Source organism: Dama dama, chromosome 15, assembly GCF_033118175.1.
Source record: "Dama dama isolate Ldn47 chromosome 15, ASM3311817v1, whole genome shotgun sequence".
Classification (NCBI taxonomy): Eukaryota; Metazoa; Chordata; class Mammalia; order Artiodactyla; family Cervidae; genus Dama; species Dama dama.
The window spans coordinates 10,769,144-10,786,599 of NC_083695.1; the positions used below are offsets into that span (position 1 = coordinate 10,769,144).

Consider the following 17,456-nt stretch of genomic DNA (forward strand, 5'->3'; position numbering starts at 1 on the left):
GCTGCAAAGGCCTCCTCCCCCATGTGTTTTCACTTCGGCTGCAGCTGTGGGGCCAGCCGAGGTGCCAGGCACCCCTATCTCAACGCGTCTCCAGCTGGGAGGCCAGGCCTCTGGTGCACAAGGTTCCAAGAATGAGCATTTCAGGAGGATGCGTCTAGGTGTTCTCACGCTTCCCAGCCTCTGATCACATTCTGCTTTCTCATGGCTCGTTAGCCCAGAGCAGATGCGCGACCAAGCCCCCAACTGGGGACAGGTCTGGGTTAGGGCATGAGTGTGGGGAAGCTTGTTTCACTGGGGACCCCCAGGTGACTGAGTACCCCTCTCATCACCTGAGTATCTTTCCTGCTCATCACCAGGCTGTTTGTACTGTGCTCTGGCCTGAAATGGGCTTCTTAATCATCTTTGCCTGCACAGTGGAGTTTTCCAGATTGAAGTTCATGTGTGCCTTGGTCTTTTCTTAAAGGAAGCTATCTTCCTGAGTAGTTTGGATCTCCTTAGTGTGGGTTTTTGTAGCTCAGAAATAGTTCTTGTTATAATGGGAATTTTAATTTATTGTTTGATTGGATTTTATCTTTCCTCCATCTCCATGTAGGCAAGAATCTTACCTATTGTTGTTTTCTCCTCTTTCTGCAACAGTTACTGGTCCATGCAAAACATTCAGTAACTACGCGTTACATAAAGGGATTAATCATCAAATGTTCCTCTTGGAGCAGTTTCTGAACTGTAGTGTCTATAGTCTCCAGTCTACCTGGCATTTGTCAGTTTTTTAATTACTAAAATAATGTGTAATTCCAAATCACTTACCGAGAAGGTTTCCAAATTCCGGTTTAATACTTTTACAAGCAGTTTTTCCTCGTGACTTTTTAAAGCACCTGCACAGTCCCATGTTTAACGTTTGCTGCTCCCCCTCTACTTGGGGACCTTTGCCTTCTGTTTGCCTGAGCCTTTGAGTGTCTTCTTCATTTGCACTTGTTCCCTTTCCTTCCTGCGTCCCATGCCACACCCGCCCTTCCGACTCTCCAGTGAGCTAACCCTCACCTCCACCCGTGCTTAGTCCTCAGTTGAGTATCTAGTGACCCTGTGTCTGCTGAGGGTTGCGCCTGTGGGCATTTGGCTCTAGGTTATCCCTGTCCTGTATTTGCTTGTGCTCGTCTGTTCCCCCTCTAAGCTATGGCTGCATCAGAGAGGAGCTGGCCTCTCATCACCAACCCCATGGCATCCAGCCTGGTGCCTTGAGGGACATGGGCTCACTGCAGCCGTGAATGACAGTTTGGTGTATCTGATATATTTTCAGGGTGAAGAAAACCTTAAAACAAGCATTTGTACGTTTTTATCAGTTTTGTCACATTTGGACATCATTACTGAAAATATTCTGGAAAAGGTGAGTATAAATTGTTTATAAGAAGAGCTCAGGCTTGACCATGAAAATGGAATTTGTATATCTGTGTGGACTTTTTTCATGTGGCTCATTCTGTGTGTGTTTTGCAGCTTCTCTGCTTCCACCCTCCTACCAGTGGCAGATGCACTTTGACACAGAGGCGTAGTAAGGTGTTGCCCACATGCACACACACACTGAGGTCTGCCTCAGCCCATGTGATGGTGGGATTCTTAATTTTATATAAGCATTTATGTAAACTTATTTAAATAAGACTTCCCTCATTATATGTAACTGTTCTTTAGCCAGTGGAGTTATTTAACAAATGCTTGTACAAAGAAACTTATGGTTAGAGTATTTACAAGCCATTGTGTTCTTGAAGGTTTATATGAAATGCTGTCATTATTCAAAGTGTGAGGCCAGCTCTTCCATCTTTCTCAGGTTTAGAGCATCTTCCCTAGATAAGTAGAGATCCTAGCTAATTCTGGTTCATCACTGTGGCAACTGTGAAGAACTCAGGGAAGCCTGCCAGTAAAATTTAAAGTTGGCTTAAAACTCAGTGTTCAGAAAACTTAAGATCATGGCATCCGGTCCCATCACTTCATGGCAAATAAATGGGGAAACAGTGCAAACAGTGAGAGATGACTCTTGCTCCTTGGAACAAAAGCTATGACCAATCTAGACAGCACGTTAAAAAGCAGAGACACTACTTTGCCAGCAAAGGTCCATCTTAGTCAAAGCTATGGCTTTTCCAGTAGTCATGTATGGATGTGAGAGTTGGACTATAAAGAAAGCTGAGCACCAAAGAATTGATACTTTTGAACTGTGGTGTTGGAGAAGACTCTTGAGAGTCCCTTGGACTGCAAGGAGATCCAACCAGTCCATCTTAAAGGAAATCAGTCCTGAATAGTCTTTAGGAACTATTGGAACGATTGATGCTGAAGCTGAAACTCCAATACTTTGGCCACCTGATGTGACGAACTGACTCACTGGAAAAGACCCCGATGCTTGAAAGATTGAAGGTGGGAGGAGAAGGGGATGACAGAGGATGAGATGGTTGGATGGTATCACTGACTCGATGGACATGAGTTTAAGTAAGGTCTAGGAGTTGGTGATGGATAGGGAAGCCTGGCGTGCTGCAGTCCATGGGGTCCCAAAGAGTCGGACATGACTGAGCAACTGAACTAACTAACTAAGATTTAGAGCAAGATTCTATATTATTGAATCTGCAGAGAATGCACTGCAATGTTGTAAACTCTGGGAGAAAATACAGTTGACCCTCAGTCTGCACAGGAATTAGGGGCACTGACCGTCTGCCCAGGAGCAAATCCACATATAGCTTTACAGTCACCATAATACAAGGTTACTCACTGTATCTGCAGATTCAGCCAACTGCTGACCAGGTAGCACTGCAGTCAGCATTTAGTGAAAAAAGCCACGTGTAAGTGGACCTGCAGAGTTCAGACCCCTGTTGTTCTGCAGTCCACTGTCTGAAATAAATTTTGTATAGGTTTGAAAGTGAGGTAAAAATAGTCTGGGAGTAGGTTTCCTAGACTTTTTCAAAGTATTATCTTTAAACACAGCAACAGTCAAGTTCGTTGTTAACCTTTTTTCGTCAATCCTAAGCCAGACCTCTCTCTCCAACACATTTTAACCTGAAAAACCATGGTACTATCTTAAAATCAGTGGTGTGTTACTGTGTCTGGCAGCCAGATGGCAGTCATGTGAAAATTTGTGCTAACACCTTCTGGTAAGAGTAAGAAACTCTAGCATCAGATACCGTCGTGTGTTATCCTTCTGCTTCAGATATGTGCAGGGAGGAGATGTGCTTACAGTCTGTGGAGGGAAATAAGATAGACAAAAAGCTGCACTGTTGCCGGGCTGTTACCCTGGTGCGGCCAGGAGCATTTTCCGGTGAGCCATTTGGTAGGAACATTAAGGTAGCTCCTGGTACTTTATCAAATGTTTGACTCCATCTGGCTTCCACATTATTTCACATCACTTCCTTTGCCATTCAGTATCTGTTGAACTGTGTGGTTTACAGATTAGGGACTATTATTGCATAAAAATCTCTAGGCTGTGAAGATGGGAAAATCTGTGAATTCACTAAAAAAGACTATAGCGAAGTTTAAGTTATCTTACTGTTCTTCTCCCCACTTCTTAATTTTCCTGCCACCAATCAATGTTATGTGGGTCCAAAGTCACCATTAGGGAAAACAGAGTGGTTCAGACCAAAGATCAGGGAAAACAGCACTTTGATGGGATAGCTTGCCTTAGAAGTAGTTTCAAGTTCACCTGAAGTAGAGCTCTTGAAGAATATTTCTAACTTTTTCAGCCCATGGTAAGGTAATAAGTGATGGAGACTGTTTAAATACAGGTTATATTACAATTAGCATGAAAGTGCTTTGTTCAGGTTGACCTCGGTACTGGTGTATGGGGGAAACGTGTGGCAGCATCATAAATAAGAACTCAGGGGCTAGGAGGATACTTTCCTTCTTGAGGAAAGGGCCCTGGCAGTGTATCTTTAACCTGTCTGAGAATGATGATGCAAAACCAGTGAAGGATTGTGTTTGGTCCTACAGGAGAGGATCAGATGGTCCTGGTTTACATATGAAGAATGATTCTTTCTTTTCAGAAACTAATTCTGAAGCAAGCCCTTATTGTCGTGCTGCAGTGGTGCTTCAATCACAATTTTAGCATTCGACTGTACGCGTTAGTCGCTCTGAAGAAAATCTGGAGCATGTGTAAGGGATTACGTGTTGAAGAACTTGAGGCTTTAACTTCTGTTATTGAATCCAGTCTGAGTCAAGTGGAAAACATGCACGGAGCAGGGTAAGCAGGCCTTGGCCTTTCCCCTGGTCCAGCAGAGCATGTGGAGAGGTGTTGGGGGTGCCCGGTCCAGCAGAGCGTGTGGAGAGGTGTCGGGGGTGCCCGGTCCAGCGGAGCGTGTGGGGGTGTCGGGGGTGCCTGGTCCAGTGGAGCGTGTGGGGAGGTGTCGGGGGTGCCCGGTCCAGCGGAGCGTGTGGGGAGGTGTCGGGGGTGCCCGGTCCAGCGGAGCGTGTGGAGAGGCGTCGGGGGTGCCCGGCCGCAGCAGCTTCTCTTAAGCACATCACAAGCTGTGGTGTGCGGAGCCTGGGTCAGGGAGCATTTAAGCTGCTTGCTATTTGATGTGCAGTTTAATTACAGTTCTAAGTGCTATCAGCTCCATCATTGACATTTTTTGCCATTTTAAACTCTTGATCTTTATCTTGAGATGTTTCCCTTCAGTGCAGCTGAACGCTAGCATCCTCTACTGTCAAAGAACCACTGAGAAGCAGGACGATCTGACTTTAAAGCCATGTGCTCGTCACCCCTACAGTGTCCCCGTCAAAGCTGGGAGCTTTTCCTTTTTCTTTTCTAAGAGAACTCGGTTCCCCAAATAGAATCCTGCTCAGATGATTGATATCAAACAGATACGACACTGCTGCAGTGGATGGAGTTGGGAGGGGCGCACAGTGCAGAGCAGAACCCAGGGGATGGGAGCTTGGACACGTATTGGGATGTTATCCTTTGAAGAGGCTTTGGAAAGCCAAGGGGCAAAGCCACCAGCTGTGTAAGGAGGGGGCTGATCTCTCATCTCAGGTCTCCTGTTTGTTAGCCCACTGATGTTGAGGCCTGGTCCCCAGTGACAGGAGGGACAGGAACTCAGGGGTGAAGAAGGTACATTGGTGGGAGTGGAGAAGTCATCTTGAAATTCCTGCTCTAGCTTGGGGGTTGTTGATCATGAATTTAACCCAAAACCTTCTGATGGCCATGTTTTATAATTTTTTTCTTACCTCTTTTGCCTTTTCAGCCTTGTCAGATTTTTGGTTTTTTGTTGTATTGTGTGTGTGCTTGTTAAAGTTAAGAATTTAAACCTTTGTATTACTTCTGTTTGACTTATGAACACTGCTGCTATTTGGCTGCCTGTCATGAATCTTCAGAGTAGAAAAAGTGACCTATGTAATGATTTTCTCTCGTGGAAAAAACTTTAAAAGCCTCTATGGCCAGAGGGAGATGTGAGACTCCCAGCCTAGCTTGCTCACACAGTTCCCTTTTAGGATTCTTTTTCCCCGGGCATGTGAGGTGTACCTGGGGTAGCTGTTGTTACATGATTTTCCAGTCACTGACCACCATCTCTTTGAGGGAGTGGAGACCTGGTTTTCATTCTTGTTGAATTGTTGTTGTAGGACTGGGAGAGAGGTATTTAATTTCTTTGTCTGTTTTTCAGTTTTTATTTCAAAATGTCGCATTTAGGATCAGCTGTTAAAAGATACTCAATCTTGAAGATAGAGGTGTACAAATCTTGGGGCGAAATTCACAGATTTTCTGCACATTCTAAATTCCACAGTGCCTGTTTAAAAGACCTAACTGGTTTTCACTCTTAGCAGAGTAGATTCACTACTTCTGTTCCTCAGATGTGTTTTTAACCCTTAGGAGCGCGAAGAAGAACTGGCAACGCATTCAGGAGCATTTCTTTTTCACAGCGTTCCACCCGCTAAAGGATTACTGTCTGGAGGTGAGCAGAGAGGAGCATGTGTGAATTTTCCTCCGTGCTTTAGCCCTGACGCATCCTTATCTAATGAGGCTAACTGTCCCTGCAGCGCTGCCTCCCATTGTGAAGTTCTCGGTCTGTCTTTGCCACCGCGTGCAGAGGGCTGGCTCGGCTTCGCTCTTCAGCAGTGAAAATTGGCTAGTCACTTTCACTTTCTGTTTCTCAGGCAGGGTCTGGCTTGTAAACCCTGGAAGGGGGAATATTTAACTCTGAACAGAAATCTGTTCTCACATTAAAAGGAAATGAGTGAAAACATTTGTGCAGGTGAGATTTGTTGTATGAAGCCCATTGTTATGAAAGATCAAAAAGATCTACTCTTTTAAGTGTGTATTTTAGGTTCTAGAAATTGTATAGCAAATGATCCATCACCTCACTGATCGTAATAGATAATGTGCTTATGTAATTTTAAGAACCATAAACTTATTTATTACAGTAAGCATATGAATTAACAATATATAGATTATTAAAATTTATGTAAATGATTACTACTTTGTTCCTTTTTCAACTGTAACGATAATGTTCTGCCTTTGATTTTTTAACTGTGTGACCTAAATTTAAATACACACACACACACACACGACCTGGGACCTATCCTCTAGGGAACTTGGAAGTATCAGTAACATAAGCTACTGTGCATAAGAGTTTTTGTTGTTGCTGTTGGGTTACCTTTGTGTGTGGATTACTAATAAGCTGGCCTTTTTAAAAGAAATACAGAGATTTGTTTATTGTGAGATATTCATCATAGAACATTATTGTGCGGTTTCTGTTGCTTCATTGCAAAAATTATTTAGGAGTTTTCAAATATTTTAACATGCTCTGTTCTGTGTCCTTTAGTGCCCAGAATGCTTTGTTTGACATCTTTCTGAAGGACTCTTAATAACTTTGTAGTGCTAAGTCAGACTTTTCTATTCACTTCTCCAGCAGGAGTAAGTCTCTTGCTTCCCCTCTTCCTTCATCCTGACTTTGACTGCCTCACCCTCATATATTTAATATATTTTATTGTCCATTAATTTTTTGAACCATAACTGTGTACGTGTAAATAAAATAATGGCTCATGAGAACTGTCTCTTTATACATTTGGAGCTATGCTTAGTAGCTACTTAATGAACACTTAGTTGCATCCAAGCTAGTTTAAGCTTGCACGAACATTGCTAACAAGGAAAACCGTATTCATTCTAAATGCTGTTATGAAGACTTGCACGTTTGTTACTTCATTTTTAAATTGCCTGTTGTGCTTCTGCTTCTTACGTGCCTTGTCACCTGTGAGGATTTCTGCATCTCACTTTTCTTGTCATAGGTAAGAAAAGGGAAGGAGGATTGTTATGTAATGAATGAATAACTGCTGTTTACACGGTGTAATTTACAAATCACTTCCATGTGCTGTTTTAACCTGATTTTACCCTCATTTTATCAATGAGGAAGTTGAAGCTAAGAAAGACTAATGGCTTATCTGACATCACACAGCTAAGATACAGTTGATGCAAATCTAGACTCCAAACCTGTATAATGACAGTGAGGGTAAAGATCTGGCATCACAGGACCTTGAATTTGTTTGCTTATGGAGGTATTTGTCGATAAACAGTGCCCAACACTAATGCCAATCAGTTCCCAAACACTTTTTGCTTGTGTTAATGGCATGGTATGTAGTACATACAGTAAGAAATACTGGAGTGGAAGATCTGCCTTCTCTCAAGGATTTCCAAGTCAGCCCCTTAATTTCTTAGAGAAGATAATAAATTTAGATAAGACAGTTGCTACAAGATGTAAATGAAAGTATGTAATCTGATCAGGCATGATAGTTTGGGAGAATATGTCAGTAATAGTAAGTTGTACTTTAAACATGTTATCATGTATTTCTTTATTATTTTTAAGGGGCAAAAATTTTAGATTTTACAATTCTCCTTTCAGACGATATTTTACATCCTTCCACGCCTCTCCGGCCTTATTGAGGATGAATGGATTGCCATTGGTAAATTTACCAGGTTCACTGACATTCCTTTAGATGCAGGATTTCAGTGGTACCTTTCTACAACTCAGCTGTGTGAACTAAAACCAAGTGACTGGTCCCAGCAGGACACAGGTAAGGATTTTTGTTTTCTTTTTCCCCCTGTTGTCTGATCAGGCTCACTGATTTATGTTACTTAGAAAAGATAGTTGATTACTTTTTCACTGATGTGATGACCTCAGCTCCTCCTGTGAGAGAAAAGACAGAAAGTGTGGTGTCACTCTGACTAGTACTTCTGCTTTTAGAAGTACGGTATTATTTATTCATTTACTTTAGAAGTAGGCTTTTAAAATTATTTATTATTATTATTTTGGGCTTTACTGGGTCTTCTTTGCAGCACTCAGGCTTTCTCTCTAGTTGTGGCTTACAGGGGTTAGGTGTCCAGAGGCATGTGTATCTTAGTTCCCCAACCAGGGATCAAACCCACGTCCTCTGCATTGGAAGGTGGATTCTTAACCACTGGACCACCAAGGAAGTCCCCTGACTAGTACTTTAATCTAGCCAGTGTCAGTTGGTTTTGCTCTTCAAAGCCAAAGAGAGCCTCATCTGTTTTACTATGTAAAGCTAAAGGCTTCTCTCTTCTTTGCCTTCTACTATATATTTCTGAAAACAGAGATTTTTTTTTTTTAAGGGCCAAATTAAGCAGTCTCTTTCCTTGTCCCGTTTGGGAATGAAGCCGAGCTCTGCATTCCCATTCTCGCTCCTTCTGGCTGGACATCACTTATCTCTTACATCTTCCCCTAGGCTCCAGCCCTTATCCTTGCCCCGCTTCCTTGCAGCTTTCTCTAGGACCTGCCTTTCCTTGATGATCACCTTCTGTTCCTTCTTCCCCTCAGTCAAGCTTGCCCTCCCAAAACCTAGGATCAAGTCCTCCACCCATTTTTAAAACCACAATGAACCTTAAGAAATGTGTAGTAGTGATCTGTATTCTCAGCATTTCTGCCACTCACATTGTCCTCTTCACTTCCCCTAACCCAGAACCATCCCTGCAGCTTCTTTCAGAAAAGCAGAAGTTGTCTTTGTCTACTTCTTTACTATACCTGACTTTATGTAGCATTCATTTGCTTGTTTCCTGCTATCCTGATTTTCCTCCTCAGCCTGACTTTTCTTCCTCTCCTTGAGCTCCCCCACTTGTCCCTTAAATTTATACTTCTCTAAAAATTTTAGTGTTTTTAAGCATCTCTTGGACAACATGTTAAAAGTGCAGATTCTTAAAAAAAATAAAATAAAAGTGCAGATTCTTGATTCCTGCCCTTAGATTTTAACTCTGGAGGACAGTTCTGGGAATGTGCATTGTTTAATAAAATACTGTGGATGTTCATGAATGCATTTTAATACTATCACCTTAAATTTATTTACTCAGTCTACAAAGATTTACTGATTGCCTGCTACATGCTGAAAGTTAAGACAAAGGCTCTGCCCTCAGGGCACTTAATTCCTACATGAGCACAACCCTACACAAATGGATAAGATGTCATAGCAAAAAAGTACTGTGGAGACAATAAAGCAGAGTAAAGAAATGGTATGACAGAGGATTAAAAAGACCTTTTTCGGGCTTCCCTCGTAGCTCAGTCAGTAAAGAATCTGCCTGCAATGCAGGAGACCCAGGTTTGATTCCTGCGTCGGGAACATCCCCTGGAGAAGGAAATGGCAATCCACTCCAGTATTCTTGCCTGGAAAATCCCATGGACAGAGGAGCCTGGCGGGCTACAGTCCATAGGGTCGCAAGAGTCGGACACACTTAGTGACTAAACCAGCACCAAGGAGCTGAAGCTGAGCAGAGGCAGACAGGAAGTGGGAACAGCTGAGGCAAAGCCTGGAGGAGGAGCCTCCCTAAAACAGAGATCAGCGAATGTGAAGATCTGTGGGCAAAAGATGGGCGACGAGCCATTTCCATGTGGAAGGGACAGCCTGCTGGGAAGGAGAGAAGGGGGCAACAGCACATCCTGACATCTGATTCGAGGTCCACTGTGGAGAGGGATGAGGAGTTACTGAATGGGAAAAGGCTGCAGAGGTCTTTGTTTGTTTTGGGCAAAGAGAGATATTGCAATATGATTTCTATGTTGTTCAGTTGCTAAGTCATATCCCACTCTTGGCAACCCCATGGACTGCAGCATGCCAGGCTTCCCTGTTCTTCACTATCTCCCTGAGTTTGCTCAAACTCCATTGAGTCGGTGATGCCATCCAACCATCTCGTTCCCTGTCATCCCCTTCTCTTCCTGCCCTTAATCCTTCCCATCATCAGAGTCTTTTCCAATGAGTCACGTCAGGTGGCCAAAGTATTGGAGCTTCAGCATCAGTCCTTTCAGTGAATATTCAGAGTTGATTTTCTTTAGGATTGACTGATTTGATCTCCTTGCAGTCCACAGGACTCTCAGGAGTCTTTTCCAGCACCACAGTTCGAAAGCATAAGTTCTTCAGTGCTCAGCCTTCTTTATGGTCCAGCTCACATATTCGTACATGACTGCTGGAAAAAACCACAGCTTTGACTGTGTGGACCTCTGTCGGCAAAGTGATGTCTCTGCTTTTTAATACACTGTCTAGGTTTATCATAGCTTTTCTTCCAAGGAGCAAGCGTCTTTTGATTTCATGGCTGCAGTCACCATCTGCAGTGGTTTTGGAGCCTGAGAAAATAAAATCTGTCACTGTTTCCATTCTTTCCACATCTATTTGCCATGAAGTGATGGGACCAAATGCCATATTCTTAGTTTTTTGAATGTTGAGTTTTAAGCCAGCTTTTTCACTCTCCTCTTTCACCTTCATCAAGAGGGTTTTTAGTTCCTCTTCTCTTTCTATGCTGAGACTTAAATCCTAGGATCCCCTGGGTGCCTTCATTTTTTCTTTCCATTCTGTTTGCTCTCCTTGCACATTTTTTACTCTTTTACAGCTGGAAACCACCACCTGTGTAACTGCACTTTCAGATCTTTGTCTCTCCCAGCCTGTGTCCTAAGCCTGCTGGCTGCTTGCACCAGCTCTTCTGTAAGCTCCTTAAACTCCGTATCCAAGCCCACATTAGCTTTCCACCCGGAGGCGGCTCCTCAGTATTCCCTTTCTATCAGCGGGGTTGCTGGCTCTCACGGAAGTCATTCTTTCCTGTTTCTCTTGCCGTGTCTATCCATTACAAGAGCTGGCAACTCTGCCTTTCCTTTTCAGCCCCTCTTGCATCATTGATTGAGACTTTTTGTCTTTGCTGGGCTAGTGCAAAAGCCTGTCAATGGTTTTCCATCCCCAACTTCTCCTCCACATCACTTTTGAGGATTTTTCTAAAACACAAAACCAGTACTGTTAAGCTCTTCTTAAAACCCTGTACTGCCTCCTGTCTATAGAATGAATTCTTTATCGTTATAAACAAAGCCCTTAGTTCCCGGTCTGAGTCACGAGCCCTGTCCTGCCGCATCTGCGTGTGTGCGCATGCCACGCCCACAGCCTGCACTGCGCTTCCCACGCGCTGCTCTGCAGACTAATCCCCGCTCCCTTGAGCCCCCTTGGGTCTTGCTCTTTGCCTCCCCACATTGGTGACGCCTCCCTGTGTGCGACACCGTCAGTGAAGGGCTGCCTCACCGTCCTGTTCGGGTCTCTTCCGTCCCCAGGAACCTCAGTGCCCCCGTCTGCTCAGTCAGGTTAAGAGGGGGCCAGGGTTGAGGAAGAGCCTGGAAGGAGGACCTCAGTCCTGAACACAGTTAGACAGGTCGGTATGTTCTGTGTGCTCAGCGAGTTGGTGAAGAGATAATTGTTTCAAAGAATAGTCCTTATTTTAGAAAAAGGCCCCCAAGTACTTGTAAGATAAGATAAGCTGTTTATGTTGTTTTCTGGAATACAGTATTCCTACAGAAAATTCCAATCTAATAACACTATTAGCAGGATACAGCATTATTTTCTGTACATCTAAGAAAAAATGCTACCAAACTATGGATGTGGGCCTTATGGATTCTAAGATGCTTCCAAATCTTGGGTATGCTAACATGGAAAAAATGTGCATCTTTTACTTTCATAAATTGTATTTTGCTTAGTAGAGTTTAATTTGAATATTTGAAACTATTATTGAAAATGGCAATTGTATCTGAATCCAGCTAAAGTTCTTTAGTTAAAAATCTCATTTTAAACTCTTCATTTAAGCCCTTAAAAATATATACATGAGACTTTCCTGGTGGTCTAGTGGTTAAGAATCCTCCTGCCAATGCAGGGGGACACGGGTTTGATCCCTGATCCAGGAAGATCTCGTGTGCCTCGGTCCCTGCACCACGACTACTGAGCCTGCGCTCTAGAGCCTGAGAGCCGCAGCTGCTGAAGCCGGCGCGATGTGGAGCCCGCGCACCGCGGCGGGAAGAGCCCCTGCTCAGCACAACCAGAGAAAGCCTGTGTGTAGCAACCAAAGTTCCCAGCACAGCCAAAAACAAATAAATCTTATATATATACATATACACACATATATATGCATTAAATGAATAGAGCTTTATATTTTCTTTTTCCTTCCCAGGTTCCAACTCAGGTGAAGCAGATAACCAGTCAGAGTGGACTGATGTTCAGAAGAAGATTATCCCGTGGAAGAACCATGTTCCAGACTTTGACCTGGAGCTGGTATTTCAGGATCGTGCTGCCAAACTTGGAAAGTCAATCAGCAGACTGATTGTAGTGGCCTCACTCATTGATAAACCAACCAATTTAGGAGGTAAAATGACAGTTTTCCGGGGGGCTTGCTTACAGTCTTTTGATCCTGAAAATCTATACTCAACCCAGTGCCATTTGGGGCGTCTTGTCCACATTCCACCTTCTCCAGGTGGAATTCCTCTCTCTCAGAGGAACGCCCAGGACCTGGTGGGCGTGGCCTTAGGCTGGCGCTGGTAATCCCCGCGTGTCCCGCAGGGCTGTGCCGGCCCTGTGGGGTGTTCGGGGCCGCGGCACTGGTAATCCCCGCGTGTCCCGCAGGGCTGTGCCGGCCCTGTGAGGTGTTCGGGGCCGCGGCCCTAATCCCCGCGTGTCCCGCAGGGCTGTGCCGGACCTGTGAGGTGTTCAGGGCCGCGGCCCTAATCCCCGCGTGTCCCGCAGGGCTGTGCCGGCCCTGTGAGGTGTTCGGGGCCGCGGCCCTAATCCCCGCGTGTCCCGCGCAGGGCTGTGCCGGCCCTGTGAGGTGTTCGGGGCCGCGGCCCTAATCCCCGCGTGTCCCGCAGGGCTGTGCCGGCCCTGTGAGGTGTTCGGGGCCGCGGTCCTAATCCCCGCGTGTCCCGCAGGGCTGTGCCGGCCCTGTGAGGTGTTCGGGGCCGCGGCCCTAATCCCCGCGTGTCCCGCGCAGGGCTGTGCCGGCCCTGTGAGGTGTTCGGGGCCGCGGCCCTAATCCCCGCGTGTCCCGCAGGGCTGTGCCGGCCCTGTGAGGTGTTCGGGGCCGCGGCCCTAATCCCCGCGTGTCCCGCGCAGGGCTGTGCCGGACCTGTGAGGTGTTCGGGGCCGCGGCCCTAATCCCCGCGTGTCCCGCAGGGCTGTGCCGGACCTGTGAGGTGTTCGGGGCTGCGGCCCTAATCCCCGCGTGTCCCGCGCAGGGCTGTGCCGGCCCTGTGAGGTGTTCGGGGCCGCGGCCCTAATCCCCGCGTGTCCCGCAGGGCTGTGCCGGGCCTGTGAGGTGTTCGGGGCTGCGGCCCTAATCCCCGCGTGTCCCGCGCAGGGCTGTGCCGGACCTGTGAGGTGTTCGGGGCCGCGGCCCTAATCCCCGCGTGTCCCGCAGGGCTGTGCCGGGCCTGTGAGGTGTTCGGGGCCGCGGCCCTAATCCCCGCGTGTCCCGCAGGGCTGTGCCGGCCCTGTGAAGTGTTCGGGGCCGCGGCCCTAATCCCCGCGTGTCCCGCAGGGCTGTGCCGGGCCTGTGAGGTGTTCGGGGCCGCGGCCCTAATCCCCGCGTGTCCCGCAGGGCTGTGCCGGACCTCTGAGGTGTTCCGGGCCGCGGCCCTAATCCCCGCGTGTCCCGCGCAGGGCTGTGCCGGCCCTGTGAGGTGTTCGGGGCCGCGGCCCTAATCCCCGCGTGTCCCGCGCAGGGCTGTGCCGGCCCTGTGAGGTGTTCGGGGCCGCGGCCCTAATCCCCGCGTGTCCCGCAGGGCTGTGCCGGACCTCTGAGGTGTTCCGGGCCGCGGCCCTAATCCCCGCGTGTCCCGCGCAGGGCTGTGCCGGCCCTGTGAGGTGTTCGGGGCCGCGGCCCTAATCCCCGCGTGTCCCGCGCAGGGCTGTGCCGGCCCTGTGAGGTGTTCGGGGCCGCGGTCCTAATCCCCGCGTGTCCCGCGCAGGGCTGTGCCGGCCCTGTGAGGTGTTCCGGGCCGCGGCCCTAATCCCCGCGTGTCCCGCAGGGCTGTGCCGGCCCTGTGAGGTGTTCGGGGCCGCGGCCCTAATCCCCGCGTGTCCCGCAGGGCTGTGCCGGACCTGTGAGGTGTTCGGAGCCGCGGCGCTGGTCATCGGCAACCTCCAGTGTGTCAGAGACAAGCAGTTTCAGCACCTCAGCGTTTCAGCGGAACAGTGGCTTCCTTTAGTGGAGGTGGGTGGAAAGTGGTTGATTGTTAAAATTTTCATTCACCAGACTCTTCCTGGTACTGTCTTCACCTGTCAATCCTTTTGCAGTAGTCCAGCCTCTCATATTTTAAAAAATAATACTAAAAATATAGCCCACTCTGTTTTCCCATTCTTTTTATTATCTCTCACACTATTATATTTTTAGAAATCATCAATATTGTAGACTTTTTAGTAAAATGTGTCCTGTTGTAACTCACTCTGGTTTTATAAATGTATATGATGTTGGGAGCATTCTTTTTTATAGTGTATAATTCTGTCCTTTTCCTGTTAATAGATTTCAGTTCCATTAGAAATTTTTTGTTTTTGTTTTTTACTTCTTTTACTCTCAGCAGGGCTGTAAATGAACGATTTAATATTCTGCTCTTTTTAAACTAATACTAAGGTAAAACCACCTCAGCTGATCGATTATCTGCAACAGAAAAAGGCAGAAGGTTACACCATCGTGGGTGTGGAACAGACTGCCAAAAGTTTAGACCTAACCCAGTACTGCTTTCCTGAGAAGTCTTTACTCTTGTTGGGGTAAGAACTTTGTCTTGAGTCTCTGTCTCGAAAATGTTTCAGAAGATTTACAATTTTACCTGGGCTCCTGATCGTACACCCACACCTGACTTTTGACTTAAAGGTTTATGAAAAGCGTTGCCCCCCCCCCCCCCCCCCCCCGCCCAGGTTTTCCTTTTACTTTATCTCTTGGGGGTGGTCCGGTGAACACAGAATCAACCCATAAACCTTGTTACACTCTTGTTTATTTTTCTGGTACCATAGACTTGTTTCATTTTGTTAACCTGTCTCTTCCAGTAATATCCAGGATGTCTAAGAAAAAAAACTGCTTTTTACAAGAAAACTAACCTTTCTTCTTCCATTTCTCTTCACCAGCAATGAACGTGAAGGGATTCCAGCGAATCTGATCCAGCAGCTGGACGTGTGCGTGGAGATCCCTCAGCAGGGCATTGTCCGCTCCCTCAACGTCCACGTGAGCGGGGCGCTGCTGATCTGGGAGTACATCAGGCAGCAGCTGCTGAAGCAGGGGGGCTCCACAGCCTGAAGCCCGCGCCTCCTCCCAGACGGGCTGTCGTTGGTGCTGCCGAAGCGTTTTAAAACTGCCTGGACTCATGAGACAGCTTCTGAAATCGACTGGGATAATTTGTCTTTTTTGTTCACAGTTTAATGCCAAAACTTTGTCATGTGCCTTAACTATATTACTATATATGTTGTCCCCTTTAATAAACATTTTTAGCTAAGTTGTATTGCTTCTTTAATAAAATATTTTAATTGTGGAAATAAAACAATTTTAGAAAGATCTTTTCCTTCTTAGAAACTAGTATTGTCAGAAATGTGGATTATGGTGGGAGAAGGCAGGATTAAGGCGGCTGCAGTTATCTATGAATACTGTTCCCTTGCCAGGAGGAAGCACAGGGGCTGGGGCAGAGGGTGGAAAGAAAAGTTTCCCCATGAGGAAGAGTCACTGGCTTCCTGCTGCTGCTTTGTATCCATTTCTCAGGGAGGAAATGTGCCTGGCAAGGTGTCAACCCAGTGTCCCTATAAAGTTCGTAATTTACTTTTTAAAGCCATGAAATAGGCCATCAGTTCAGTTGTTTAGTCATGTCCTACTCTTTGTGACACTATGGACTGTAGCACACCAGGCTTCCCTGTCCATCACCAACTCCCGGAGTCCACCCAAACCCATGTCCATTGACTCAGTGATGCCATCCAACCATCTCATCCTCTGTCGTTCCCTTCTCCTTCCGCCTTCCGTCTTTCCCAGTATCAGGGTCTTTTCAGATGAGTCAGTTCTTCAAATCAGGTGGCCAAAGTATTGGAGTTTCAGCTTCAACATCAGCCCTTCCAATGAATATTGAGGACTGAATTCCTTTGGATGGACTGGTTGGATCTCTTTGCAGTCCAAGGGACATCAAAAGTCTTCAACACCACATTTCAAAAGTATCAATTCTTTGGCGCTCAACTTTCTTTATAGTCCAATGCTCACATCCACATATGACTACTGAAATAAATCATAGCTTTGACCACAGGAACTTTGTTGGCAAAGTAATGTCTGCCTTTTAATACACTGTCTAGGTTGGTCATAACTTTTCTTCCAAGGAGCAAGCATCTTTTAATTTCATGGCTGCAGTCACCATCTGCAGTGATTTTGGAGCCCCCAAAAATAAAGTCTGTTTCCATTGTTTCCCCATCTATTTGCCATAATCATTCATATAGTTTTTAGGAAATTTTCCTATGCCACCTTTGCTCAGGGTTCAAATAATGATTAGATAGTAGTCTGTATTCTTAAAAGAGTTGTCTACGGGGACCCAGAGGAGGTGACTTACTCTTGCTCATCGTTACCAAAAGTGAGATGAACCCTCAAGGGTTGATTTTCTGTTTCTGTTCTTCTGAGGGTTTTGTTATTAGGATTACTTTATTATTTAATGGTAACTGTCACCTTCCAGCAGTGAACTTCAGTCAGGTCTGGGTCCGTTTAAATAATGTTTAGATTTCAGAATCTGTTACCTGTATATGTTTTTCTTCTGCAGCTTTATTAAAACAATTTTTGTTTTGCATTAGAGTTGCAAAGATACTACACATGCACTTGACCCAGATACCTTTAATAGGGTCTTACATAACCAGACATTCATCAAAACTAAGAAATTAACATTGATAATGGTGCTGTTCACTAAGCAGACAATTCTGATCTATGTCCAGGCTTCCCATTTCCCACTGATACTTACTTTTTCTGTCCCAGGAGCACTGACATTGGCATCCTGGATGCTGTATTGTTTCTACTCCAGTCTCCTCCAATGTCTGACAGTTACGTGGGTCAGTTCCTTTCTTACCCATTCTTTTCAGTGAGTTTATGTCATATATTTGTAATAGTTAGACTCATTTATCAGTCTTCATTCCAAACTAGAATTATTCCAAAGTCCTATTGGATTTTAAAGTGCACAAAGTCACTCTCTATAGTG

General features: G+C 45.9%; 1 protein-coding gene across 2 annotated transcripts in view; it reads left to right on the forward strand.

Moving 5' to 3' along the window:
• Positions 1–15,737, forward strand: part of TARBP1 (TAR (HIV-1) RNA binding protein 1) — a 62,021-nt gene extending 46,284 nt beyond the window's left edge. Inside the window, exons 23-30 of one of the 2 annotated variants that reach the window (XM_061161464.1) lie at positions 1,295–1,381; positions 4,011–4,207; positions 5,831–5,912; positions 7,857–8,028; positions 12,431–12,622; positions 14,340–14,464; positions 14,882–15,018; positions 15,373–15,737. In XM_061161464.1, coding sequence (XP_061017447.1) covers positions 1,295–1,381; positions 4,011–4,207; positions 5,831–5,912; positions 7,857–8,028; positions 12,431–12,622; positions 14,340–14,464; positions 14,882–15,018; positions 15,373–15,541 — 1,161 coding nt within the window. In that variant the 3' untranslated portion in view covers positions 15,542–15,737. Of the gene's footprint in view, positions 1–1,294; positions 1,382–4,010; positions 4,208–5,830; positions 5,913–6,114; positions 6,213–7,856; positions 8,029–12,430; positions 12,623–14,339; positions 14,465–14,881; positions 15,019–15,372 lie in introns of those variants that run through there. The other variant, XR_009696043.1, reaches the window with a different exon arrangement.
• Positions 15,738–17,456: the final 1,719 nt, after the last annotated feature.